Source organism: Oncorhynchus tshawytscha, linkage group LG15 (genome assembly GCF_018296145.1).
Source record: "Oncorhynchus tshawytscha isolate Ot180627B linkage group LG15, Otsh_v2.0, whole genome shotgun sequence".
NCBI classification, from domain to species: Eukaryota; Metazoa; Chordata; class Actinopteri; order Salmoniformes; family Salmonidae; genus Oncorhynchus; species Oncorhynchus tshawytscha.
Window position 1 is genome coordinate 25601382 of NC_056443.1, and position 27277 is coordinate 25628658.

General features: G+C 43.0%; 2 protein-coding genes across 4 annotated transcripts; one reads left to right on the forward strand and one right to left on the reverse strand.

Moving 5' to 3' along the window:
* Positions 1-170: 170 nt before the first annotated feature.
* On the reverse strand, positions 171-18307 carry LOC112214713 (phospholipase A-2-activating protein). Its single transcript, XM_024373667.2, has 14 exons — positions 18080-18307; positions 17388-17581; positions 17150-17250; positions 16865-16985; positions 16602-16769; positions 13384-13519; positions 10367-10536; positions 9892-10043; positions 5831-6050; positions 5040-5105; positions 4844-4915; positions 4557-4664; positions 4145-4312; positions 171-891 (listed from the first exon to the last, which is right to left on the reverse strand). Exons 1-14 carry the CDS (start codon positions 18226-18228, stop codon positions 317-319), a joined length of 2400 nt encoding a protein of 799 aa, XP_024229435.1. The 5' UTR covers positions 18229-18307; the 3' UTR covers positions 171-316.
* A 245-nt stretch (positions 18308-18552) lies between these two features.
* On the forward strand, positions 18553-26430 carry LOC112214715 (palmitoyltransferase ZDHHC21). Of its 3 annotated transcripts, none has more exons than XM_024373668.2 (8): positions 18553-18666; positions 19214-19414; positions 19506-19604; positions 20107-20218; positions 20586-20724; positions 21450-21566; positions 22890-22933; positions 23093-26430. In XM_024373668.2, exons 2-8 carry the CDS (start codon positions 19261-19263, stop codon positions 23235-23237), a joined length of 810 nt encoding a protein of 269 aa, XP_024229436.1. In that variant the 5' UTR covers positions 18553-18666; positions 19214-19260; the 3' UTR covers positions 23238-26430. The 3 variants fall into 3 exon arrangements, with proteins under 3 accessions (XP_024229436.1, XP_024229437.1, XP_024229438.1); XM_024373669.2 differs by having other exon boundaries at positions 19250-19414; XM_024373670.2 differs by lacking the exon at positions 21450-21566.
* The last annotated feature ends 847 nt before the right edge of the window (positions 26431-27277 follow it).

The window sequence follows — 27277 nt, forward strand, 5'->3', positions numbered from 1 at the left end:
ACTAATTGGTCTATTGACCAATCAAGTCAGATCTTTTCACATTAGATCTTTTTCAGAGCTGATCTGATTGATCAAAAGATCAGGATTGGGCTGCATGTGTAAACGCAGCCATTTCTATTTCAATCCTACTTTCTCACCAACTCCATCATTAATAAAGGCTGAATGAAATATTCAATTTGTACATCTTTTTATTGCAGCACATGCAATCCAACAGTCCACCAGTCAGAAATCAATAAAACACTTGAACAGAGACTAGTAATAATGTAAGGGGAAAGGGGATACTGGAGCGGATTAAAACACAGAAAATGAGATCAGATCACTGCAGTTCTTTTAAAACCAGCTGGCAGCACTCGCCAACCTTGGCCGGGTCGGTGACGGAGGTGTACTTGGCGATCTGTGACGTGACCCCCAGGGACTTGGCCAGATCCTGGGCCGTCTGGTCGGAGGCCACTGTGGTCCCCAGGGCCACTAGGAGCCTAAACACCGCCTCCTTGTCCTGCACCGACTCCAGCGCCGCACTGGCCACCGACAGACACTGGGCCTTGGCCTCCAGGTCAGGCTGGCCGTGGAGGGAGCCGGCGTAGTTGAGGACGAGAGTGGCCAGGGCGATGTGAATGTTTTTGTTGCACACGGAGCACAGGTCGGCAGCGTGCGACAGGACAGCCTCCCGTTGGGCCAATAGGAGGGCTCGGCCACGCCAGCCACTAAAGCAGTTGCAGAGCGTCCGCAGCGCCAGCATTTGATTGGCTGGCCGGGCCTGCGGCTTCATCAGGCTCAGCAGGTGGTTGCAGAGCGCAACGCCATTGTCCGCGTCGCCGCCGCACAGGCTCTCGTTGACCTGTGGGTGGCGCACCGCCAGCCTCAGGATGTCCAGGACGGGGAAGACGATGTCTGGAGGACAGGAGAGAGAAGATATGATTACAGGTCAATGAAGTGATAGTAGGCTCACAAGGGACATCACCATAAGTTTAAATACTGGAATGTGCAATAGTTTCACATGCCTGAAAAGGCTGATAGGGCTTTTTATTCTTGAAAACACTGAAACTGAAGTCAAACAATAAAATGCTTATCAGAACTCCAGTCTAGTGAGATAAACCTTAGTCCTGCCCAAGGCTATAGTAAAACAATTTGTGCCCTCAGGCTTGGAGAAGCAGAAGTAATTCCGCTAACCTAACAATAGTAGAGCCCCCTTTACAGGCTCAAATAGCTGATCAGTCTGTTACCAACCCTTTGGAAACGTTTGAAAAAAATGGTGTTTGACCAGATACAATGCTATTTTACTATAAACAAATTGACAACAGACTTTCAGCACGCTTATAGGGAAGGACATTCAACAAGCACGGCACTTACACAAATGACTGATGATTGGCTGAGAGAAATTGATGATAAAAAGATTGTGGGAGCTGTTTTATTAGACTTCAGTGCTGCTTTTGACCTTATCAATCAGTCTGCTGATGAAAAAAAAACATGTGTGTTACGGCTTTACACCCCCCTGCTTTATTGTGGATAAAGAGTTACCTGTCTAACAGAACACAAAGGGTGTTCTTTAATGGAAGCTTCTACACAACATAATCCAGGTAGAATCAGGAATTTCCCAGGGCAGCTGTCTAGGCCCCTTAATTTTTTCAATCTTTACTAATGACATGCCACTGAGTGTCTATGTATGCGGATGACTCAACACGATACACGTCAGCTCCTACAGAGAGTGATGTCACTGCATCAGTTAACAAAGATCTGTAGTTAGTTTCCGAATGGGTGACAAGGAATAAGTTATTCCTAAATATTACAACAACTAAAAGCATTTTATTTGGGGCACAATCATTCACTAAACCCTGAACCTCAACTAAATCTTATTATAAATTATGTGGAAATTGAGCAAGTTGAGATGACTAAACTGCTTGAAGTAACCCTGGATTGTAAACTGTCATGGTCAAAACATGTTGACACAACAGTAGCTAAGATGGGGAGAAGTCTGTCTATAATAAAGCGCTGGTCCTCCAGGCCATAGGTTTGTCACACCTGGACTACTGTTCAGTTGTGTGGTCAGGTGTCACAAAGAGGCACCTCTGAAAATTACAATTGGCTCAGAACAGGGCAGCACGGCTGGCCCTTAATTGTACACGGAGAGCTAACATTAATAACATGAATGGAACTCTCTCATGGCTCAAAGTGAAGGAGAGATTGACTTCATCACTTCTTGTTTTTTTTAAGAAGTGTTGACATGAATGCACCGAGGTGCCGGTTTAAACTACTAGCAAACAGCTCAGACACCCATGCATACCCCACAATGCCACCATCCCAAGTCCAGAACAGACTATGGGAGATGCACAGTACTACATAGAGCCATGACTACATGGAACTCTATCCCACACCAGGTAACTGATGCAAGCAGTAGAATCAGATTTAAATAAAAGATAAAAACACACCTTATGGAACAGCGGGGACTGTGAAGAGACACACACAAACGATAAAACAAATCTGTTATTTGTCACATGCGCCGTATACAGTGAAATGCTTACTTAACCAACAATGCCTTAAGAAGTTAAGAAAAATGTGTTAAGTAAAAAATTGAAAATAAAAGTAACAAATAATTAAACGGCAGCAGTAAAATAACAATAGTGAGGCTATATACAGGGGGCACCGGTACAGAGTCAATGTGTGGGGGCACCAGTTAGTCGAGGTAATTGAGGTAATATGTACATGTAGGTAGAACAGGCACTCTACACACACGTAGATTTTGTATTGTAGATATGTGATAGTAGAGTAGTGGCCTGAGAGAACAAAACGTGTTGTGAAAAGGGTTATGAAATGTAATATCATGTAATATTTTAAATTGTATATAACTGCCTTAATGTTGCTGGACCCCAGGCATTACATTACACGGCCAGGCACGACTCCAACACCATCATTACGTTTGCAGACGACACAACAGTGGTAGGCCTGATCACGACAATGACGAGACAGCCTATAGGGAGGTGGTCAGAAACATGGCCGGGTTGTGCCAGAATAACAACCTATCCCTCAACGTAACCAAGACTAAGGAGATGATTGTGGACTACAGGAAAAGGAGGACAGAACACGCCCCCATTCTCATAGACGGGGCTGTAGTGGAGCAGGTTGAGAGCTTCAAGTTCCTTGGTGTCCACATCAACAATAAACTAGAATGGTCCAAACACACCAAGACAGTTGTGAAGAGGGCACGACAAAGCCTATTACCCCTCAGGAAACAAAGAAGATGTGGCTTGGGTCCTGAGATCCTCAAAAGGTTCTACAGCTGCAACATCGAGAGCATCCTGACCGGTTGCGTCACTGCCTGGTACGGCAATTGCTCGGCCTCCGACCGCAAGGCACTACAGAGGGTAGTGCGTACGGCCCAGTACATCACTGGGGCTAAGCTGCCTGCCATCCAGGACCTCTACACCAGGCGGTGTCAGAGGAAGGCCCTAAAAATTGTCAAAGACCCCAGCCACCCCAGTCATAGACTGTTCTCTCTACTACCGCATGGCAAGTGGTACCGGAGTGCCAAGTCTAGGACAAAAAGGCTTCCCAACAGTTTTTACCCCCAAGCCATAAGACTCCTGAACAGGTAATCAAATGGCTACCTGGACTATTTACATTGTGTGCCCCCCCTAACCCCTCTTTTACACTCATGCTACTCTCTGTTTAACATATATGCATAGTCACTTTAACTATACATTCATGTACAAACTACCCCAATTGGGCCGACCAACCAGTGCTCCCGCACATTGGCTAACCGGGCTATCTGCATTGTGTCCCGCCACCCACCAACCCCTCTTTTACACTACTGCTACTCTCTGTTCATCATATATGCATAGTCACTTTAACCATAGCTACATGTACATACTACCTCAATCAGCCTGACTAACCGGTGTCTGTATGTAGACTCGCTACTGTATATAGCCGTGCTTTTTACTGTTGTTTTATTTCTTTACTTACCTATTGTTCACCTAATACCTTTTTTGCACTATTGGTTAGAGCCTGTAAGTAAGCATTTCACTGTAAGGTCTACACTTGTATTCGGCACACGTGACAAATAAACTGATTTGAAGAGTAGCTGCTGCCTTGGCAGTAACTAAATGGGGATCCTTAATAAATACAAAACCCATAATGTTTGTTAGCCTACCTTCTGGCCAGTGAGAGGTCTTCCAGAGAAGGCTGATCTGCTCAGTGGTGGGCTGCTCTGAGGCACAGGGGTCACATACAGATACCAGCAGCTTCTCCAGGCTCCCCAGCACCTCCTCAGACAGCCTGTATTCACCAGGGGCCCCACCGTTCAGCTCCCTCAGCTTGGCTGGTGGTGGAAGGGCAAAGGGAAACATTAACATAGAGAGAGGCAATTGAGTATGTTAGGACACTGTAATATCCGGGATGTATTTTCTGTAGTGAGGTTTTCATATAGCTATGCACATTGTTTCAGTTCAGCCACAGTGCTGGTTGATCAGTTTTGTACGCTGAATAAATAGAGATTATTTCTGCTGGTAGGAAAATATGGAATAAAATACGAACAGCTCATGTTTTGGTCAGTGTTTACTTACCCATTATCTGTGTGGCGTTGGCCTGCTCGAAGGTCACCCCGTCCGTTTTGGGGAAGTAGATGTTGGTGGAGGTCTGCCTCGAGGCAGCTGATGAGTAGGCACCCCCACCTGGGAAGAGAAGAAGACAGGCAAATGTTACACCTCAAACAAACAAAATACTAGAGACTAGATTTCATCTGCTTTAGCAGTGTTATTGGGTTGTCTTTTATTATGAGTGAAAAAAAAAAAAAGGATTGTGTGTCAATGCAACCTTTGATTGAACCCGAGGCATTGCTATAGTGACTTACCTGTGAAGGGGTCTGCCGCACCCACCGGCGCCCCTGTGGGAGTCCCCGATCCTGGGATGTATCGCCCAGTGCCTGGGGAGAGCGCCGTAATAATGCATTAGCATAGCCATAGAATGAAAATGCCATATAATACATTAGAACAACATGTTCTCAACAAACTGAAATCTACAAGAAAAGGACATTTGTTTTTATTTACCTGTGAAGGGGTCAGCCCCAAAACCTGCTCTATTGTCAGCAGCTACAGGGATGTATCGGCCTGAGCCTGATGGTGAACATGACAAAAGCAGGGTAGATATACAGTAAGTCTGGTATTCCAAACACATTTTGTATTTACTTGCTGTGATCCCGTCTATTCCAATTGTTTACAGTAACGTTGCACAATGTTTGTTAGAGGCAATTCCACTGTAACAGAGTGATGCTGAGATTTTTCACATTACAATGTATGTCAAACAAAAAAAAAACAATGATTGCAAATTTAAACAAACCATACAACTCTTTGCACAAGGATGACTTAACAATTTCCAAAGAACATTTTACAAAAACACATTTACTTGAAGAAGAGTGCAATTGACGGAATGACGGTTTGTGCTGCTGTCATTCTGTTACCGGACTTTGCGTCTGCACTGTTCTTCAAGTCAATGCGTTTGTGACATTTTCAGTGAACCTTTATAGAAAGTCATCCTTGTGCAAAGACTTTTGTGGTTTGTTTAACTTTGCAATCACTGGTTTTTGTTTGACATACATTTTAAAATGAAAATTCTGAGTCACTCTTACAGTGGAATTGCCCATCAAAGAGAAATATGCTGCCCCAGGCGTGGCCTATAGAGTGAAGATGGCTCAATGGCTTCACCAGTGAATGGATTGATACTACTGGGCTAGGCTGGTCTATTTTAAACATTATGTGAACTTGGTCCACTGCACGTTTTCTTTAGAAGAAAACATTGCCCTACGTGTAGCCTATGGCGCTCGTTGATCCAGTGGCTTTACCAGTGAATGGGTCGGCAGCGCTGGGTGGGGCGGCTCCCAAGGTGTGTCCTTTGGTGTTCTCGATGATGAAGTTGGCCACCTGATCCAGGAACATGGGGCTGAGCTCGTTCTTCTGCAGGAAGTTGTGAGCCGTCAGCCAGGGGTCGTCCGTCACGTTGTAGGGCAGCTTCATGGACGGGCCACCCTCGTTGATGTCGATGGTGAAGACAAAGTCGTACTCCTGGAAAATCATTCGGAAGATGGATTGAGTGATTCACTGTCTGACAGCTCGCCTCAGTGAAGATCAAATGCACTTGTGAATAATTTGCCTTGCGTCTGTACTCTGTTCACCAGAGTTGTCTTGTAGTCAGCACACAATTTTCCTCTGAGGACAAAGTCTCTGTCTATCTATTGTTATCATCATTGACCTAACGTTGGGGTGCACCTATGGCTGTTGCGGCGACCTTATTACCGCCATTATGTCGTTCACAAGTCATGAAGGAAGTCAAATTCCAAGTGACCGTTTAATCACAGTAATTAGGCTTCTCCAAGCTTTAATGCTGCTGATGGTCATTAGTAGCCTATCAAACTTGCTAACTGCCTGGTACTCAGCACTCTATTGTCCCTCTAATAACGCTGACATCAATGCAAATGTAATTGAAAAATCTAATCAAACACTTCATGAGAAGCTCATGTAATGCAACATTTCCATAGGCCACGCAATTGAGTGAGAAAACAGAGTGATGGCCTCTTAAAAAGAGGAGGATCCCATCAGCTTTCTATAGACTAGGCCTACTATATTTATTTCTCAACTTTCCTAATATTAAGTACATTGCTTCTCTTAACAACAGGAGTATAGCCTACCTGGCTGGCATGAAAATGAACCATGGGAAAAGCGTCCTCCATTCGCTATTTAAGTGCATAGGTGACGTATTTTTTCCCGCTGCCCGTTTCGAGACAGGTGCATGATCAAGGTACATTCTAAATCAAAACAATTATTTTATTTAGTATATGTAATGACAAGATTAAATCAAGAATACTCTGATGGGTGACAATATTAGCCTATCACTTGTGAATGATATATTATCACTTATGAAGCCCAGCTTAAGGCAAGAAACAATGCCTTTTTTTTGTTGTTGACTTTTTCTAATCATAGTCGCACACCTCATGTAGCGTAGCCCCTCTGACCTTTTTGTTTGGATAAGGTTAGTATCACACCTAAAGTGGCCAAATAACTTTTTAAAATTAAGCACATTCATCTGCTTTATAACGGTTGTAGAGCCTAACTGGCATACATTCGCAGCGCGTGAGTTTCAAGTTTGAGGAAGATAATTTTCACCCTAAAAATGCACCTTTATAATAAAAGCATTACATGCATAATCACATTTGTGCTAACTTTTGATAATGGTGTTCTCTCGCGAATGTAACATTCACACTTTTAGCCTACTGCCATGTGCGCATTACTGTACTTATAATGTGAACAAATAGCCTAATAGTTTATCAAAATTTAAAGCTAAACGTTCTGATCTGTTGCGTTTGACACATTGCGTAAACATTTTTTGGGATGCTGCTAGTGCTTGTATTGATTTGAGATCCATCACATCTCACAACTGTCTCAGACTATGTTCTGAATATTTATTTCTTGCACAGAATAGAATGTCAACTTATGTACAGTCGTGGCCAAAAGTTTTGAGAATGACACAAATATTAATTTCCAAAGTTTACTGCTTCAGTGTTTTTAGATATTTTTGTCAGATGTTACTATGGAATACTGAAGTATAATTACAAGCATTTCACAAGTGTCAAAGGCTTTTATTGACAATTACATGAAGTTGATGCAAAGAGTCAATATTTGCAGTGTTGACCCTTCTTTTTCAAGATTTCTGCAATCCGCCCTGGCATGCTGTCAATTAACTTCTGGGCCACATCCTGACTGCTGGCAGCCCATTCTTGCATAATCAATGCTTGAAGTTTGTCAGAATTTGTGGGTTTTTGTTTGTCCACCCGCCTCTTGAGGATTGACCACAAGTTCTCAATGGGATTAAGGTCTGGGAGTTTCCTGACCATGGACCCAAAATATAGATGTTTTGTTCCCCGAGCCACTTAGTTATCACTTTTGCCTTATGGCAAGATGCTCCATCATGCTGGAAAATGCATTGTTTGTCACCAAACTGTTCCTGGATGGTTGGGAGAAGTTGCTCTCTGCGGATGTGTTGGTACCATTCTTTATTCATGGCTGCTCACCTTATCTTCCCCAGACAAGCTTTTTTCCGGATGCCCCAAACAATCGGAAAGGGGATTCATTAGAGAAAATGACTTTACCCCAGTCCTCAGCAGTCCAATCCCTGTACCTGTTGTTTTTCCTGGAGAGAAGTGGCTTCTTTGCTGCCCTTCGTGACACCAGGCCATCCTCCAAAAGTCTTTGTCTCACTGTGCGTGGAGATGCACTCACACCTGCCTGCTGCCATTCCTGAGCAAGCTCTTTACTGGTGGTGCCCTGATCCCGCAGCTGAATCAACTTTAGGAGACGGTCCTGGTGCTTGCTGGACTTTCTTAGGCGCCCTGAAGCCTTCTTCACAACAATTGAACCACTCTTCTTGAAGTTTTTGATGATCCGATAAAATGGTTAATTTAGGTGCAATCTTACTGGCAGCAATATCCTTACCTGTGGAGCCCTTTTTGTGCAAAGCAATGATGACGGCACGTGTTTCCTTGCAGGTAACCATGGTTGATAGAGGAAGAACAATGATTCCAAGCACCACCCTCCTTTTGAAGCTTCCAGTCTGTTATTCGAACTCAATCAGCATGACAGAGTGATCTCCAGCCTTGTCCTCGTCAACACTCACACCTGTGTTAACGAGAGAATCATGATGTCAGCTGTTCCTTTTGTGTCAGGGCTGAAATGCAGTGGAAATGTTTTTTTGGGGATTCAGTTCATTTGCATGGTAAAGAAGGCAATTAATTGCAATTCATCTGATCACTCTTCATAACATTCTGGAGTATATGCAAATTGCCATCATACAAACTGAGGCAGCAAACTGTGAAAATTAATATTTATGTCATTCAAAACTTTTGGCCACGACTGTACTATGGGGGACAGTACATTTACATAGGCTAGTGCTTTTGCTGTTTGTTAGGCCTAACCCTACTCATCTTGTTGGCTGACGAAACGTAAAAGTGGACAGTTCTTTCAATATCTTCAATATGCACCTCGGAATTGGATAAGGACGTGCGCAGTTGCGTCCCCGGTGTGTCTGTCTTCACTTGTATCCTGTGAGAAAGACCTGATCATGTGATGGAGAGCCATATGAGTGCGAGGTGCTTCGGAGCGCGCAGCACTCAGGGAGAAGGGCACAACACAGCACTCCAGATTTTTTTAGGGTGCTTTACAGCCACACAAAAGGGGATGCCGCCGTGAAATTTGAGTCATTATCAAGTGCTTGTCAAATTCTGAATGAGAGACTGATGAAGTGTGTACAGCCTGCACAAAAAAAACCATACCTTTCAAACAACTTTTTTCAAATCATCAGTGTCGCATCATGCCCAACGTTTGTAGATCAACTCTAAATGAAGCATATAGGAGTACCTATTTCTTTGTTAACCACTCAACACAGAATAGCTGCATGTTTGCACTCCCTCAAATCATTTGGAGAAAATATCCTTTCTATTTCAACTTGGTTCAATTGTATTCTTCATACTATAAAATAATATAAACAAATGCCATGGAATTGAATGCAAATATCGTCTCCTAAATGAACTTGCGTAGCCCAAAGCCATTTGGCATTGTCAGATCATGACCTAACATAAGAACAACTCACAGTATGCTATTCTGTTCTTCTGAAAGACTACAATTTCTTCATATCATACTTCTTTAGACCTGTCTAAAATAAAGAATGAATTTATTGTAAAGGTGTAAGCTATATTAAATGGATTTATTACACTTTTTTAAAATGTAGATGTTCCAAAGGTCTGCATCAGTGGGGAAGCCAGGATGTGTGTTCATGTTAATTAACGGTCAATTACCGTGAGACCGACAGTTATTTGCTTGACAATCCCCGGCTGACAGAATTTTGTGACCGCACCTTCCCCTCATAGTTGACTTTCTTGGAGGTCTGCTGGTTGGACCCTCCCACCACATCTCCTATCTTCATCCAGCGGCTGTCGGCCACGCTCCACTGGTACGCCTCCACCTTCTGTCCCTCTTTGATCAGCCGCGTCTGTCCTTCCCGATTCCCTGGGAGACAGACACGCATCTTAATGAGTGTGCATACTTTACACACTCCAATACAACAAGGGGCGTTTCTGAATTACTCCACTTTTCATGTGCTTCTGTGGTTTATAGTTTTAGTTCTACTAAAGATTGGTAAAATACGTTTATCATTCATGAAAGATGTCAGTGATCAGGGGCTGTAGATGCAAAAAACAATAATAGCTAAACAGTGATGTTGGGCATGTAATGTCCTAATAGTTTTCTGTTAATTGAATATATAGATATCAATACATATATAGTGTAATGAAATGGATTAATATAATGGAATATGTACGTAATATAATTACCAGGCTCATCAAGGTGATCCCTGCCTGGAAGATCCTCCATCTTGATGTCCCCCAGGTCCCCGGTCTTGGGGTCGATGGTGGTCTTGGAGAGCTCATCCTCGAAAGCTTGGAGGTCCTGAGGGCTGGCCATGCGGTCTTCCACCTCAGTGAACACTCTGATGAGGCCGTCACTGTGAGGCGAATAACACAAATTGGTGACACAAAAGCAAGGTAACAGCAGCAACATTGCTCTCTCCTCACTCTTTCCATTTAACTGTTTCTCTTAATTTACTTTGAACTACTCACTGACTAATTAATAATAATATACAGTGAATTCAGAAAGTATTCAGACCCCTTGACGTTTTCCACATTTTGTAACGTTACAGCCATATTCTAAAATGGATTCAACAGTCCCCCCCCCATCAATCTACACACAATACCCCATAATGACAAAGCAAAAACACATTTTTAATAATTTATATATATAAAAAACAGAAATATCACATTGACATAAGTATTCAGATCCTTTACTCAGTACTTTGTTGAAACACCTTTGGCAGCGATTACAGCCTCGAGTCTTCTTGGGTATGACGCTACAAGCTTGGCACACCTGTAATTGGGGAGTTTCTACCATTCCTCTCTTCTGCAGATCCTCTCAAGCTCTGTCAGGTTGGTTGTGGTGCATTGCTGCACAGCTATTTTCAGGTCTCTTCAGAGATTTTAGATTGGGTTCAAGTCGTTGTTCTGGCTGGGCCACTCAAGGACATTGAGACTTGTCCCGAAGCCACTCATGCGTCATCTTGGCTGTGTGCTTAGGATTGTTGTCCTGCTGGGATGTGAAACTAGAGCAGGTTTTCATCAAGGATCTCTGTACTTTGCTCAGTTCATCTTTAGTTTGATTCTGACGAGTCTCTTCCAGTCCCTGCCGCTGGAAAAAGTCCACACAGCATGATGCTGCCATCACCATGCTTCACCGTAGGGATGGTGCCAGGCCAAAGAGTTCAATCTTGGTTTCATCAGACAAGAGAATCTTGTTTCTCATGGTCTGAGAGTCCTTTAGGTGCCTTTTGGCAAACTCCAAGTGGGCTGTCATGTGCCTTTCGCTGAGGAGTAGCTTCCGTCTGACCACTCTACCATAAAGGCCTGATTGGTGGAGTGCTGCAGAGATGGTTGTCCTTCTGGAAGGTTCTCCCATCTCCGCAGAGGAACTCTGGAGCTCTGTCAGAGTGAACACCGGGTTCTTTATCACCTCCCTGACCAAGGCACTTCTCCCCCGATTTCTCAGTTTGGCCGGGCGGCCAGCTCTAGGAAGAGTCTTGGTGGTTCCAAACTTCTTCCATTTAAGAAGGATGAGGCCACTGTGGTGACCTTAAATGCTGCAGAAATATTTTGGTACCCTTTCCCAGAGCTGTGCCTCTACACAATCCTGTCTCAGAGCTCTACTGACAATTCCTTCGACCTCATGGCTCTGTTTTTGCTCTGACATGCTGTGGGACCTTATATAGACAGGTGTGTGCCTTTCCAAATCATGTCGAATCAATTTAATTTACCACAGGTGGACTCCAATCAAGATATCGAAACATCTCAAGGATGATCAATGGAAACAGGATGCACCAGAGCTCAATTCTCATAGCAAAGGGTCTGAATACTTATGCAAATAAGGTATTTCTATAAACCTGTTTTTGCCATGTCATTATGGGGTATTGTGTGTAGATTGATGAGGAAAATGTTTTATTTAATCAATTTTAGAATAAGGCTGTAATGGGTTGGGGTCGGGTGATTGCGGAGGCCAGGTAATCTGATGCAGCACTCCATCACTCTCCTTCTTGGTCAAATAGCCCTTACACAGCCTGGAGGTGTGTTGGGTCATTGTCCTGTTGACAAACAAATTATAGTCCCACTAAGCGCAAACCAGATGGGATGGCGTATTGCTGCAGAATGCTGTGGTAGCCATGATGGCTAAGTGTGCCTTGAATTCTAAATAAATCAGTGTCACCAGCCAAGCACCTCCACACGTCCTCCTCCATGCTTCACAGTGGGAACTACACATGCTGTGATAATTCGTTCACCTACACTGCGTCTCACAAAGACACAAACAATTTGGACCAAAGGACAGATTTCCACTGGTCTAATGTCCATTGCTCATGTTTCTTGGTCCAAGCAATTCTCTTCTTATTATTGGTGTCCTTTAGTAGTGGTTTCTTTGCAGCAATTCTACCATGAAGGCCTGATTCACGCAGCCTCCTCTGAACAGTTGATGTTGAGATGTGTCTGTTACTTTAATTCTGTGAAGCAGTTATACCCTGCTGCAATTTCTGAAGCTGGTAACTCTAATGAATTTATCCTCTGCCGTAGAGGTAACTCTGGGTCTTCCTTTCCTGTGGCGGTCCTCATGAGCCAGTTTCATCATAGTGCTTGATGGTTTTTGCGACTGCCACTTGAATTTTCCATATTGACTGACCTTCATGTCTTAAAGTAATGATGGACTGTCATTTCTCTTTGCTTATATGAGCTGTTCTTGCCATAATATGGACTTTTAGCAAATAGGGCCATCTTCTGTATACCACCACTACCTTGTCACAACACAACTGATCGGCTCAACCGCATTAAGGAAACAAATTCCACAAATGAACTTTTAACAAGGCACACCTGTTAATTGAAATGCATTCCAGGTGACTACCTCATGAAGCTGGTTGAGAGAATGCCAAGCGTGTGCAAAGCTGTCATCAAGGCACAAGGTGGCTACTTTGAAGAAACTCAAATATAAATATTTGTTTAACACTTTTTTGGTTGCTACATGATTCCACAGGAGTTATTTCATAGTTTTGATGTCTTCACTACTGTTCTACTAAGTAGAAAATAGTAAAAATAAACAAAAACCCTGGAATGAGTAGGTGTGTCCAAACTTTTGACTGGTACTGTATATCTATCTCTAATAGAGGTGATGCAGTTGTTTTCATGTATTATACTGCTATGTCTCATGTCCTTTGACAGTGAGATCGAAATGGTTAGACAGTGGGATTAACAGTGGGGTTTACCTTGCTCCCACAGCTATATCCCCGTTGGGCAGGATACAGCAGCACCACACTGACTGGGCTGGGAGACGGATGGTCTGTTGGCACTCGCCCTGCTTCCATATCCTCAAGGTCCGGTCCTCTCCTGTGCTCACAAAATCTGAGAGGGGAGGAGAGCACCAACAGATTGTCTTGAAAAATGTCTGATGGAAACTTCAACAAAGTAAATGTGCAGAGGCAATATCGTGTGTGCAGGAGTTATCTTTTCTACTATGAAAACATAATGGTGCCGGGGGAGATGGCTGCCGTTTTACGGGCGCTCAACCAATTGTGCGTGTTTTTTCGCATCATTTGTAACTTATTTTGTACATAATGTTTCTGCCACCGTGTCTTATGACATTCCTGTCATTCACATGACAAAGAGACAGAGATATCGGGAACATAGGTTGGGGTGCCTTGTAAGGATCTGACGGCAAGTGGGTAATCTGCCTCTACCATCAGTCCTATTAGCCAACGTACAATCATTGGATAACAAAATAGTTGAACTACGGTCACGAATATCCTTCCAACGGGACATTAAAAACTGTAATGTCTTATGTCTCACTAAGTCGTGGCTGAACGATAACATGGATAAAATACAGCTAAATTATGCTAAATAGGCAAGATAGAACAGCTGCCTCTGGTAAGACAAGGGGTGGCAGTCTGTGTATATTTGTAAACAACAGCTGGTGCATGAAATCTAAAATGAAGGAAGTCTCAAGGTTTTGCTCGCCTGAGGTAGAGTATCTTATGATAAGCTGTAGACCACACCATTTACCAAAAGAGTGCGGACACTAAATCTGCACTGAATGAGCTGTATAAGGCCATAAGCAAACAGGAAAACGCTAATCCAGGTGGCGCTCCTAGTGGCCGGGGACTTTAATGCAGGGAAACTTAAATCCATTTGACCAAATTTTTACCAGCATATTAAAATGTGCAACCAGAAGGGGGAAAAAAAAACTCTAGACCACCTTCACTCCATACACAGAGATGCATACAAAGCTCACCCTAGCCCTCCATTTGGCAGATTTTACCATAATTCTATCCTCCTGATTCCTGCTTACAAGCAAAAACTAAAACAGGGCAGACCAGTGACTCGGTCAATAAAGAAGTGGTCAGATGGCACAGATGCTAAGCTACAGGACTGTTTTGCTGGCACAGACTGAATATGTTCCGGGATTCTTCCAATGGCAGTACACAACATAAGTCACTGGCTTCATCAATAGGTGCATCGATGACATCGTCCCCACAGGGACCTTAAGTACATACCCCAACCAGAAGCCATGGATTACAGGCAACATCCACACTGAGCTAACGGGTAGAGCTGTCGCTTTCAAGGAGCAGAACTCTAATCCGGACGCTTATAAGAAATCCCACTATGCCCTCAGACGAACCATCAAACAGGCAAAGCATCAATACAGGACTAAGATTGAATTATACTACACCGTCTCAGATGCTCGTCGGATGTGGCAGGGCTTGCAAACTATCAGACTACAAAGGGAAGCACAGCCGCGAGCTGCCCAGTGACACGAGCCTACCAGACGAGCTAAATTACTTCTATGCTCGCTTCAAGGCAAGCAACACTGAAGCATGCATGAGAGCATCAGCTGTTCCGGACAACTGTGTGATCACGCTCTCCGTAGCCGATGTGAGTAAGACCTTTAAAAACAGGTCAACATTCACCAGGCTGCAGGACCAGACAGATTACCAGGATGTGTACTCCGAGCATCTGCTGAACAACTGGCAAGTGTCTTCACTGACATTTTCAACCTGTCCCTGACTGAGTCTGTAATGCCAACATGTTTCAAGCAGACCACCATAGTCCCTGTGCCCAAGAACACTAAGATAACCTGCCTGAATGACTACCAACCCGTAGCACTCACGTCTACAGCCATGAAGTGCTTTGAAAAGCTGGTCATGGCTCACAACAACACCATTATCCCATTATCCCAAACAACACCATTATCCCAAACCGCCACAACAGATCCACAGATGATGCCATCTTTATTTCACTCCACACTGCCCTTTCCCACCTGGACAAAAAGAACACCTACGTGAAAATGCTGTTCATTGACTACAGCTCAGTGTTCAACACAATAGTGCCCTCAAAGCTCATCACTAAGCTAAGGACCCTGGGACTCAACACCTCCCTCTGAAACTGGATCCTGGACTTTCTGAAGGGCCGTCCCTAGGTGGTAAGGGTAGGTAACAACACACCCCTTAAGGAAAAAACAAAAAAACATCTGCCATGCTGATCCTCAATACGGGGGCCCCTCAAGGGTGCGTGCTCAGTGCCCTCCTGTACTCCCTGTTCACCCATGACCACATGGCCAGGCATGACTCCAACACCATGATCAAGTTTGCCGACGACACAACAGTGGTAGGCCTGATCACCGACAACGATGAGACAGTCTATAGGGAGGAGGTCAGAGAACTGGCCGTGTGGTGCCAGGATAACAACCTCTCCATCCACGTGATCAAGACAATGGAGATGATTGTGGACTACAAGAAAAGAAGGACCGAGCATGCCCCCATTCTCATCAACAGGCTGTAGTGGAGCAGGTTGAGAGCTTCAAGTTCCTTGTTTTCCACATCACCAACAAACTATCATGGTCCAAACACACCAAGACAGTCGTGAAGAGGGCACGACAAAGCCTATTCCCCCCCAGGAGACTGAAAAGATTTGGAATGGGTCCTCAGAACCTCAAAAAAGTTCTACAGCTGCAACATCGAGAGCATTCTGATTGGCTTCATCACTGCCTTGTACGTCAACTGCTCAGCCTCTGACAGCAAGGCACTACAGAGGGTAGTGCGTACGGCCCAGTACATCACTGGGGCCAACCTTCCTGCCATCCCAGACCTCTATACCCGGAGGTGTCAGAGGAAGGCCCTAACAATTGTCAACTTAACTTATCTATTTTTTTACTATACACTTATTTTTCTTAAAACTGCATTGTTGGGTAAGGGCTTGTAAGTAAGCATTTCACTGTAAGGTTGTATTCACCGCATGTGACAAATAAAATGTATTTGAAGCACAATGAGACTGTCACACTTTCCTTGGGCATAGTGGTTCTACAAACAGACTGTCACACTTTCCTTGGGCATAGTGGTTCTACAAACAGACTGTCACACATTCCTAGGGCATAGTGGTTCTAAAAACAGGGCACAGGTAGACTGTCTGGGATCAGTCGTCCATTCTGTACCTTGTCCATTGGGGAAGACGGCCAGGCTGTAGATGTAGTTGGTATGGCTGTAGTATACCTGCACACATTCCCCAGTCACCAGCCATCTCCTGATACTGGTGTCATTGCTGCAGGAAAAGAACTCCAGGTCGCTGACCACCGCTAGCCCTCTGACACAGTCCTCGTGACCTGGGACAGAAGAATGCATTCAGTGACGTCTGGCCTCAGTACTGCCACCATATTTATAGAGGGAACAGTGGTTTGTGGGTGCATTAATCTCTCACCTGTAAATGTCTTCTCACAATGCCCAGCCTTCCACAGCTTGATGGTCTTGTCAGCTGATCCTGACAGCATGAGGCCTTGTTCAGGTAATATGACCACTGCCCACACTGCTGCTGTGTGCCCCTGGAATACAAAAGAGCACATCTAGCCATATTCACTCACCTGGGTTGTGTTCAGGACAGAGAAAATGTTGCGAAACTTATTCATTAAGAACACAGATTTTCATTTTATGTCGCAAAATGTTTTTGCTAAATTGAGCCCTACTGAACATGTCTCATACACTTTACCTGTAAGGTCATCATGCACTTCTCATTGAGCCAGATTTTTGCTGTGGTGTCCCATGAGCCACTCAGTAGGGTTCCAAACTTTCCAGAGGACAGAGTGCACACTGTGGACATACATATCATGGATCATTTCTAGCTATTCACAACAAAAGTGTCATCAGACCGAGTTGGTATTTGAAGTAAAGTAATCACGTTCAATTAGGTGTTGCACAATAATGCATTAACTGTTTATCAACTCTACCTGTGTTTTTGTGTCCCTTGAGGGTGAATAATGGTTGTGGTTGGTCCAGTGTGAAAACACATATGTTGTGGTCATTTCCACCAGTGGCTATGAGTCCCCGAGGATATGTGTCACTTGGAGCGATGATGCATACACAGGATACAAAATTTTGATGACCTGTCATGCAATGCATTTCTGTGAACCCCCTGTCTGGGCTGAAGAGAGACAAAACATGTTATATGATATTACATTGTATTACATTTCCAACGCAGAACAGGGCGGTGTCAAATTCTGAACAGGCTCTGGCTATTTCTAATGATTAACTAGCTATAGAAAAGCGTTGCTAGCTATAAAGGAAACGTTAATAACGTTAGCTAACTAGCTAGCTAACAATAGCCATAAGGTCTAGCGATAAATCTCGTCCATCAAGTTTAAGAAACCTTGTGTCACCTACAGTTGGCGTGTTATGAATGGGGGACTATCCGATGTGGAAAAAACACTGCATAATACTTGCTAAGAGAATGACAACGCTAATTTTGCTAGCTAGCGTCGATACAATAGCAGCGACTTGTTGGTTTGCCTTTACATAATGCTTATGTTGAATTGAGAGGGGCATAGATGTGTGTGGCTAGGGTTCCTAACTGATTATCTTTACGACATTAAAATGGTGAGAACCACATTATTGTCTGTTGAGCTAAGCTAGCTCGCGGTACCTTGAGTTTGGTACCCAGACTCGTCCGGTTCGGTCTCGGGAAACAGACACAAAGGCTCCGTCAGGGAAAAAAGCAGCTGAAAGACCTCTCACATCCATTTCATGACCAGGTATAGAGCAGCTTAGTTTATATGAGTTAGGTGATGCCATTTTATCGCCAATATCACAATGTAATTTCTGAGCTGAGAAGTGACGTTTCTTGACAACAAGAAGCGGCCGGCAAGTAAGGCGGAAGTAGCAATGCAAAACGATCCTTGACCTCAGATTGCATGATGGGTCAATTACATTTAGCTTATGAAATTATATATGTTTTATGCTTTTGATGTTTGAATATAATTTTTACGAATAGAAATAGCACTGCCATAATAATGTTTTTGGGCTCGCAAAAAAATCTCCAAAAAAGTTCGAACGCAAATCCAATAGGTGGCAGCAGAACTCCTATTTTTGACGGCATGTCATTCAATCACAGTGTTGCTGCACCTCCACGGAAGTAGCCACTAAATAACTAACTGTTGTGCTCATGGAAAAAGAGCGATTGTAAGTGGGTATCCCTCTGAAGTTTAGCAATACACATCCCCAGCTTGATAGGTAGGTGGAGTAACTAAAGTAATGTGATATCTACATTTTGAGTGGTTTATGCTATGCTAACTAGTTATCACCAGGTCTGACGTTAGTTATTTACAAATCAAGTTAAATTTCTAGGAAGACCAAGCCCAGCTAGTTAGCTAGCTAACGCGTTAGCTACCTGTCAGAATAGCTAGCTAGCAAAGTACAGTAGATAGGCCAACATGTTTAATGTTTCCACATTCTAGTATCTACCTGTCTGCTTGACATGATCTACTTTTAGAAAATATGTAGCTAGTTACTAAAGTGTCAGTATGTAAGGTACAATCAGAATGTTTAACTTGTGTAGTTGTGGGTGTTTGTATCTAATGAGACGTGTTGTGTGGGGGGGGTGTACCCTATCATAATAACTCCTGTACACACCTCAGATAAAAGTCAGAAGAAGTGTATGAGAAAGTGAGATAGAATTGACTGTAAACTCAATGGTTATTGAGGACAGCCTTAACAGGTGCAACCTAACCTATTGATTAACTCTGATCATAAGCTCTAATTTAGCTATCTTTTTTTCCAGGGAGGTTATGACACATTGTCCATCTGTGTCCCAAAGTGACAGGAGCCATGAAGCTTCGGCTGCACTTTGTGATGGACCCCATGGGCTGGTTCTGCATCAGTATGGTTTTCGCCATCTGGCTCTACAACTCCTTCTTCGTCCCCAAATTGGTGCTACTGCCCCATTTCTATGAGGGGAATATCCCTTGGGCCTTGGTTGTCAGTGAGTATTAATCCCACAGACCAGGTGTTTAGTTAGGTCTGCTTCATCAATGACTTTGACTGCTGTAGTCATCCTGTACCTCTCCTCCTAGGTTACTACTTTGCATCAGCCCTCTGTATGGCTGCACTTTTTAGAGCTTCTACAGCCGATCCTGGCCGACTCCCACCCGACCCCCAAATCCCTCACTCAGGTAATTTGTCATTCCACAGCCTCTGTCACAAATACTGATATGTAATATAAACTGAGTGTACAAAACATTAAGAACACCTTCTCTGTCCATGACACAGACTGGCCAGGTGAAAGTGATGATCCCTTATTGATGTCCTCCTCAATCAGTGTAGATGAAGGGGAGGAGACAGGTTAAAGAAGGATTTTAAAGGCTTGTGGCAATTGAGACATGGATTGTATGTGTGCCATTGAAAGGGTGAATTGGCAAGGCAAATTATTGTGTCTTTGAATGGGGTATGGTAGTAGGTGCAATAACTTATGTTTAGAACTGCAAAGCTGCTGGGTTTCCTGTGTCTATCAAGAATGGCCCACCACCCAAAGGACATCTGGGGACGGGGGGTGTAACGCAATATTAGGAAGGCGTCCTTACTGTTTTGTATACTCGGGAAAAGGTCCACTGATATGAGGTTTGTTGCCTGGGTCATGGCAAAAGTATAGATTTTGACATGGTTACTTTGTTTCAGAGCGAGAACAGTGGGAAATGTGTACCAAGTGCAACACGAGGAGACCAAAAAGGTCCCACCACTGCAGTCGTTGTGGCCATTGTGTACGTAGAATGGACCACCACTGTCCATGGTAAGGCTTCAGACACTTCTATCACTCCCATAGGAGATTCAGCTAAACAAGACAGCTCGTTCTGGGGGTGACATTTAAAATTTTCTGTTGCATTTAAAGAGCTGACGGGGATATTGTCAGGGTGTCTTTCACTGAACCGGCCAAGAGAGGGGGACAACTGCAGAGTAGTTAGCGCTGCACCTCTTCTCTAGCAGCACCCCCAGGATTGCCACATATTTTTTAAATTGATAGACAGTTCATTGAATGGTTTAGGCCTACATATCTGTTTATCATCTTGGGAAAATGTGCTTGATATTTGCCTAGCTTGTAACCTAGGCATTTGAGAAGTCCTGTAAAATGTATTTTTCTCCCTCTTGTCTCCTGGCAGGATCAATAATTGTGTAGGGGAGGACAACCACTGGCTCTTCTTGCAACTCTGTTTTTACACACAGGTCCTCAGTTTGTTCACCCTGGCTCTAGACTTCTGCCAGTTCTATTACTTCCAGCCCTTGACCTCATTGGACCAGGTAAAGTCAAGAATGAAAAGTGAGCGCTTTAACGCTAAACTAGAATGAACATTACTGGACAGCTTGGTTTCATTTTTTATTTTTTTTTGTAATAGCAATCACAAGGAAGAATTTCGTCATCAACGATTTGAATTACTTTCTAATTCAATTCAAGATTTTCCATATTTCCTTGGAAAGTGTGTAATCAAGCTCATACAGATAATTGCCTGCCAGACCCCTAAAACCACTCTCCCTTCTATGCCTTGATGATGAACATTTGAATAGAGATGTACATGTACACATTTGCAGCTAAAAGCTGAATTGCAGCATACACAGGCCTACGTAGGCAAATAAATAAAGCAGATATTTTTTAAGTTACTGGTATTTCAGATTTCATAAAACCTTTTTCACAGTTAAGCAGCATTGAGCAGTCTCACAAAGTAGGGCAGGCATAGGGCTGTAGTAATTTGTCAGTGAGAGTAGGGAAGGTCCCGTTTGACTGGATCGGGTAGATATGCAACAGAAATGACCTCGTCTCAGACAACCATGTGCTGTTTTCCTGGGATTTTGCAAGCTTCTGAGCAAAGAATCTGCAGAGATGAGACTCCAAGGTTTGTAAGCCCATGTCTTTACATGCAGAGTAGGAGGTGTAGATAGGCGGTATGCTGAATTTGTCAAAGGAATACGGGAGTATGTACATGGTGCTGTGAAGTTGACTTTGGCTTCTTCTGGTTGTACTCTCAAAGGAGGCATTCATGGCACGTCATGAGCTCGCCCTGATACGAGTGTCTGCGATCATGGGTCTGGTGATGATCGGAGGCATGAGCAGCCTCTTCTATACTCAGATGGCTGGCATCCTGACAGTGAGTCAAATCTCTCCTGTTTATTTGGATCTCCATTAGCTTTTGCAGAAGCAGCAGCTACTCTTCCTATTGTCTCTTGTTAGAGATTGTGGTCAGAAAATTGTAGTCAAGTAAATATCAACGTATTTGTTATGTATCAAAGTAGCATGTTATGCACTGTTTACACTGCCCATTTCATGCAACCTAGTTCTTTTCTAATTCCGATGTATGCCAATCTGCCTCAATTCCATTCCCTGGGTATGCTACTCAATCCAGATTCTTAGCTATTGTTACTGGAGTAGTGGGAATATTAGGATGTGTTTGTGAACTTTACCGTGTCCTTGACTGTCATGACTCTTTACCAGATGAGCCCTCACCTTTAACCTCTGTGAGTGGATTGACAGGATGTAATGCACCAGCACCAAGGTGTAATAGACTTAACAGCTTACATGTGAGCCCAGCTGCGTAAAACCGTCTTATCTGGACTGCTAAGTTTTTATTTCTATTACTGTCCCTCTGGGTAAACGTGGGTCCTTCTCGTAGCCACACAGACCTTTTCTACTTGATGACATTAAGGGATTGGGGCCTGGAAGGCCTAGTTAGTTTCGTACTTGTCTTGTTGCACAGACCCATGAACAAGTTTAGTAACAGATTTGGTGATTGGCCAAATCCCTACACGTCCAGGTCTCAATGTATGGGTGCATGCCACCAGAAGCCATGGGTTATTTTCAGACAACAAATCCTATGGTAAGGAAGGGAATTGCAGGATGTTGATAAGTTGTTTGTTGATCACAGAGAAAAACAACCTTTCAGGAATATGTTAAGATGATAACAGCATGTTTAACAATTGACAATAACTATGGATAGTCATGTGCTAGTTAGGATATTTTCTTGTTGATTAAACACGTAGAAATGTCCTTTTCAGAAAACAACTTAATTTGGAAACCTGGGCCTCACAGCACGGGTGGGCGGGTGCATTAATGTCTCCTAATTAGCATGTGGTGTGTTATCTGTTTGGTGTCGCGCTTTGTGTGTAAGGAGTCCATTTGAGGAGATTTACCTGGCTAATTAGTACACATGCAAATATATATTCCAGGACAGTCTGTGATCATGCAAACTACATTTTAGTAATTTAGCGGACACTCTAATCCAGAGGGACTTACAGGAGCAATTAGTGTTAAGTTCCTTGTTCAAGGGCACATCGGCAGATTTTTCACCTAGTCGGCTCTGGGATTTGAATCAGCAACCTTTTGGTCACTGGCCCAACGCTCTTAGCCACCCTACTCAAGGATGTGAAATCTATCAATGTTTAAACTATGTTCCTCTTGTGTTACCGCCTAACAGGACACCACCACCATTGAGAAAATGTCTCACTTCTCAAAGGAAATGTAAGTAGCAAGGGTTTAGTTGACAAGTCATTGCAGTACCATTAAGTTGAATTTGGTATTCCACAAGATTCAGTGTTGGTACCTCTGTTTTTCCATTTTGGGCCCATTCAGACTTGAGATCTGTGCGCACGCTTGTGCACATTATTTTCTCTTTCACAGAGTCAGGTCTGGTGGTGGGTCAAAGAAATCCTGGCAGCGGACTCTGGCCGAGGTGTTTGGCACTACCTGGAAAATCCTGTGGTTCATCCCGTTGAGGAGCAGGCAACCACTGACCTTTCCCCACCACTTCCGCAGTCACGTGTAGATAAGTGGAGCTCTGTCCCACTTCAGTCCAGATGGCAGGCTGCCATCTCCGACAGAGAATACACTATGCACACTCAGCGCCCCCCACCTGCCTTCACCTCCCTGTTTTGTGCCATCTAAGCTGATTAGTAGTATTGGTTGGCCAGTGGATATCTTTTCGTCTTTTCCTATAGGAATCACATTGAAAGTGCTTGAACTGAGTCACAAACTCCTCGACAGTCGAGAGACATTTGACCAAGTGCAACCTAATGCCCTCCCTTATACTTACTAGGGGCTCCATTGTGCTCTGTTGTCACATTGAGGGAACCACTTTAAGGGGACATTTCTTTTTAAGGGAACTTTGACAGAAGGGAAATCAATAAGAACTACAAGTTGATTGTAGGGCCATGTAGACCTTCAAACAACACTAAATGCTAACTCTAACTCAATAGCCATTAGACAGCCAATTAAAAAATATTTATAATTTGTGTCGCCTTCTTGGCACTCATGGTCCATTCATGTGTCATAAATCAACAGTGTTTCTGCTGTTGTCTGGTGGGCTGTGGCCTGTTGTTTTCAGGATAAAAAAATGACATTTTTAGTCCGTCTCCCAAGTGGTTTGTATACTTGCCTTTTTACAGAAGGCTATACAAGTAATTATTTTGGTTAGAAGTTGATATCAAGTGGTGGACATATTGGTTTGTGGATTGCTATAAGAAAGAGTAGTTCCATGATTGAGCTGCATTCCATAATTATATTGTAAAAGAGTTCCTTTGCTTGACTTTTTACCCATATTTTTTAAAGAATGTGTTATGATGCTCCTACCAAAAAGAAATGCCACTAGTAACACCTGATTTGAACAATGTTATAATGCCTAGTACAGAAGGCAAACTTAAAGTTGCCATGAAACTCATTATGTGTCGCATCTTTGATAGTTGCTCCATAAACCTTTTTATGAAGGGTTTGAAGGAGAATTTACTCACCTGGCTAAATAAAGTTATAATATGGTTCTACTATTAATATATTATGCACTGAAACACAAGTTTTAGTGTACCACAGATCAGGGTTGCAACTTCCACTGGGGACGGGGGACGGGGGGGACGACATACCACCCCCCCGACACATTCTGAAGTCGCATTTTTGCCCCCCCCCCATTTTATAATTGGAATGTGATACAAGACGAGGGAACCGTGGATTTTAGGACCGTGCGATGCCTCCGAGCAGTCAGGTTGGTTGTTTGGAGTGTTTATCAGACTTGATTAAAAAATATATATATAATAATAATAATGTCCCCCCCACTTCTAAAACCCAACGTTGTGCCCATGCCACAGATATATGGTAGAGACCGGCAATGAAGGAGACCTTTGCTTGCAACATGACTGTCTGTCATGCATCATTTTGCCATAAACTAGCATAATGCCTAATAATATCTATAATGTCAGCCTTATGACCGTGTTACGCAGGCCTTATGACTGTTACGCAGGCCTTATGATAGTATTATGCAGGCCTTATGACAGGGTTCAAGTAAAGCGTTACCCAAATATCTTACTGTTAAAGTTGGTAGTTGACTTTCTTAGCCGTCGCAACTCAGTTGCACTGTTTGTTTCTGTAGTTTAGTTGGTAGAGCATGGCACTTGCAATGCCAGGATAGTGGGTACAATTCCCGGGACACCCGTACGTAAAATGTATGCACACATAGTCGCTTTGGATTAGGTGTCTGCTAAATGGTATATATTTTATTTATTATATAGTACAAATAAATAGAAAAGTACAAATGTGTGCACTATCCACATACTGTACCTTATAAAATCAGTTGATAGATAGCTAATTACGTATCGAGCTACAGGGCTTTAACAACCAACCATGACTTATTTTGCATCAACAGTGGTAACCGTGTCTTTATCTCCCACTTTCATTACCATCAATTAGACAAACATCACAGAGTCTTTGTTCATCCATTTTAAAAACATTTTTGCTTGTTGCTTTTTCAAACCTCCACACTGCCTAAAGCCAAATGATTTAACCTTACCAATGACCACAGACTAAGACTAAAAATGTCACAATGTCACAATGAACTGTATCAAGATTCATTTCAGGGTATAGCAAATAGTTGTATTTATGTCTATTGGCTGTTGTACACTTGGTTGTAACATTGTTCATAAATCCTCCTCCTACTTCTAAATATGCACTGATATACTGTACCTCTGTGTATTTTGTACACATTCCACTTTATTTTTCTACTCAAGTTTCATTTTGTTTTTATGTACATGTTTTAATGACTGTTAAGTCGATTACTTTTGATCATTTGAATGTATGATGCTAACTTTGACTTTTCTGTACCTAGTGTGACTTAATTAACCCTATCAGTCCCGAGAACCCAGCAACAATTTGATTTAAATGTATCTGCATGTACAGCCCTTATGTTATCAGGGCTACAAGTAGAACACAAAACAATTTGACATAAATAGTTGCATTCATGAGTTTTATTGACAATTGTCAAAAACCAACAAAAAAAGTCAGCCAAAGCAAAAAGCTGATAAAAATGAATTCATATGAACGCTGTTAAGTGCAGAAATTGTTTGCTCACTGGGAAATTAATATCCAACTCGTCAGTGACAACTCTTTGGAGTTTGATAGCAACTATGAGCTTGTTACAGTAGTATAGAGAATATGTCCTGGTATTTCCTATGATCTTCTATGTAGAAGAACCCTTTAGCTTCTAACGACTTGTGTAGCATGTGGGCAACACAGAGCAAAATATTTTACACGTGCGTGTTCGTAAGAGTTTCGGCTTTTCATAGGCAGCTTTCAATAGTTTTTATAGCTCAAACCATTTGGACTCATTTTTGCAAAAATAACCGGTCCGAGCCCCTTCGGGATCTGCCCTTGTCTCACAACACAGCTCTAGTCAGCCCCTGTTAATCACACAGACTAATGGGATCTACGGATGCAGAAGAAATATATTCATCCAATGGTGAACCCCAGAAGTCTGTAGCTCAAACACACTATGTTTAAAAGGGTCTAGAAGTCCAAAACGCCCCAGCATTACGGTGGGACTCATTAGGTTAATGGAGTCTCAGAACTGTTTATGTTAGTATCTTATTGTTTTCATGTTAATTGTGAGTACAGCTGCTGTCAATTGTCTGTCATATTTGTAGTTTCCTTGATTGTTTGTAAATGGTAGTGGACACTGAATACATTATTTTTTATAAGAATATTGTCTTTAATTTTAATTTCCTGGTTGGTATTGTGTTGATTTGTATGTTGATTTGTATGATTTATATACTTCATACTTTCTTCATCATATAGGATGCATCATATATAGTATAAGGGGAATGTTAATGTTGCATTAATGCAAAGTACATGTTTTTTGTTTACACTTGAAGTATCTGTCAATGCATCGCACATCACCAGTAGGAGTTCTACCAACAACTGTCTTGAACCATAGATGTATTTTTTTTTTAAAGATTTGTTAACACTACATCAACCGTTGCTTACAGAATCACCAACCTACTTTGGCATCTAACAAGGACCTTTTGTGAGGATCTGTAATCCTCACTATGTCCCTCAGGGCTCAGTGCTGAGTCCCCTGCTGTTCTCCATGTACAGTGCCTTCAGAAAGTATCACACCCCTCGGGTTAGGGAGGGTTTGGCCGGTAGGGAAATCCTTGACACATCGCGCACCTGCGACTCCTGTGGCAGGCCGGGCGCAGTGCGCACTAGCCAAGGTTGCCAGGTGCACGGTGTTTCCTCCGACACATTGGTGTGGCTGGCTTCTGGGTTGGATGGCAGTGGGGCTTGGTTGGGTTGTGTATCGGAGGACGCATGACTTTGACTTTCAACCTTTGTCTCTCCCGAGCCCGTACGTAGCGATGAGACAAGATAGTAGCTACTAAACAATTGGATACCACGAAATTGGGGAGAAAAAAGGGTAAAAAAAATATACGTTTTAAATGTACTGCTCGTCTAAGGGAGTTTACAGATAGGACCTTACAGATAATTATGTGTGGGCTACAGAGGTAGTCAATAAAAATAATAATAATAATTTTAACCACTTATTAC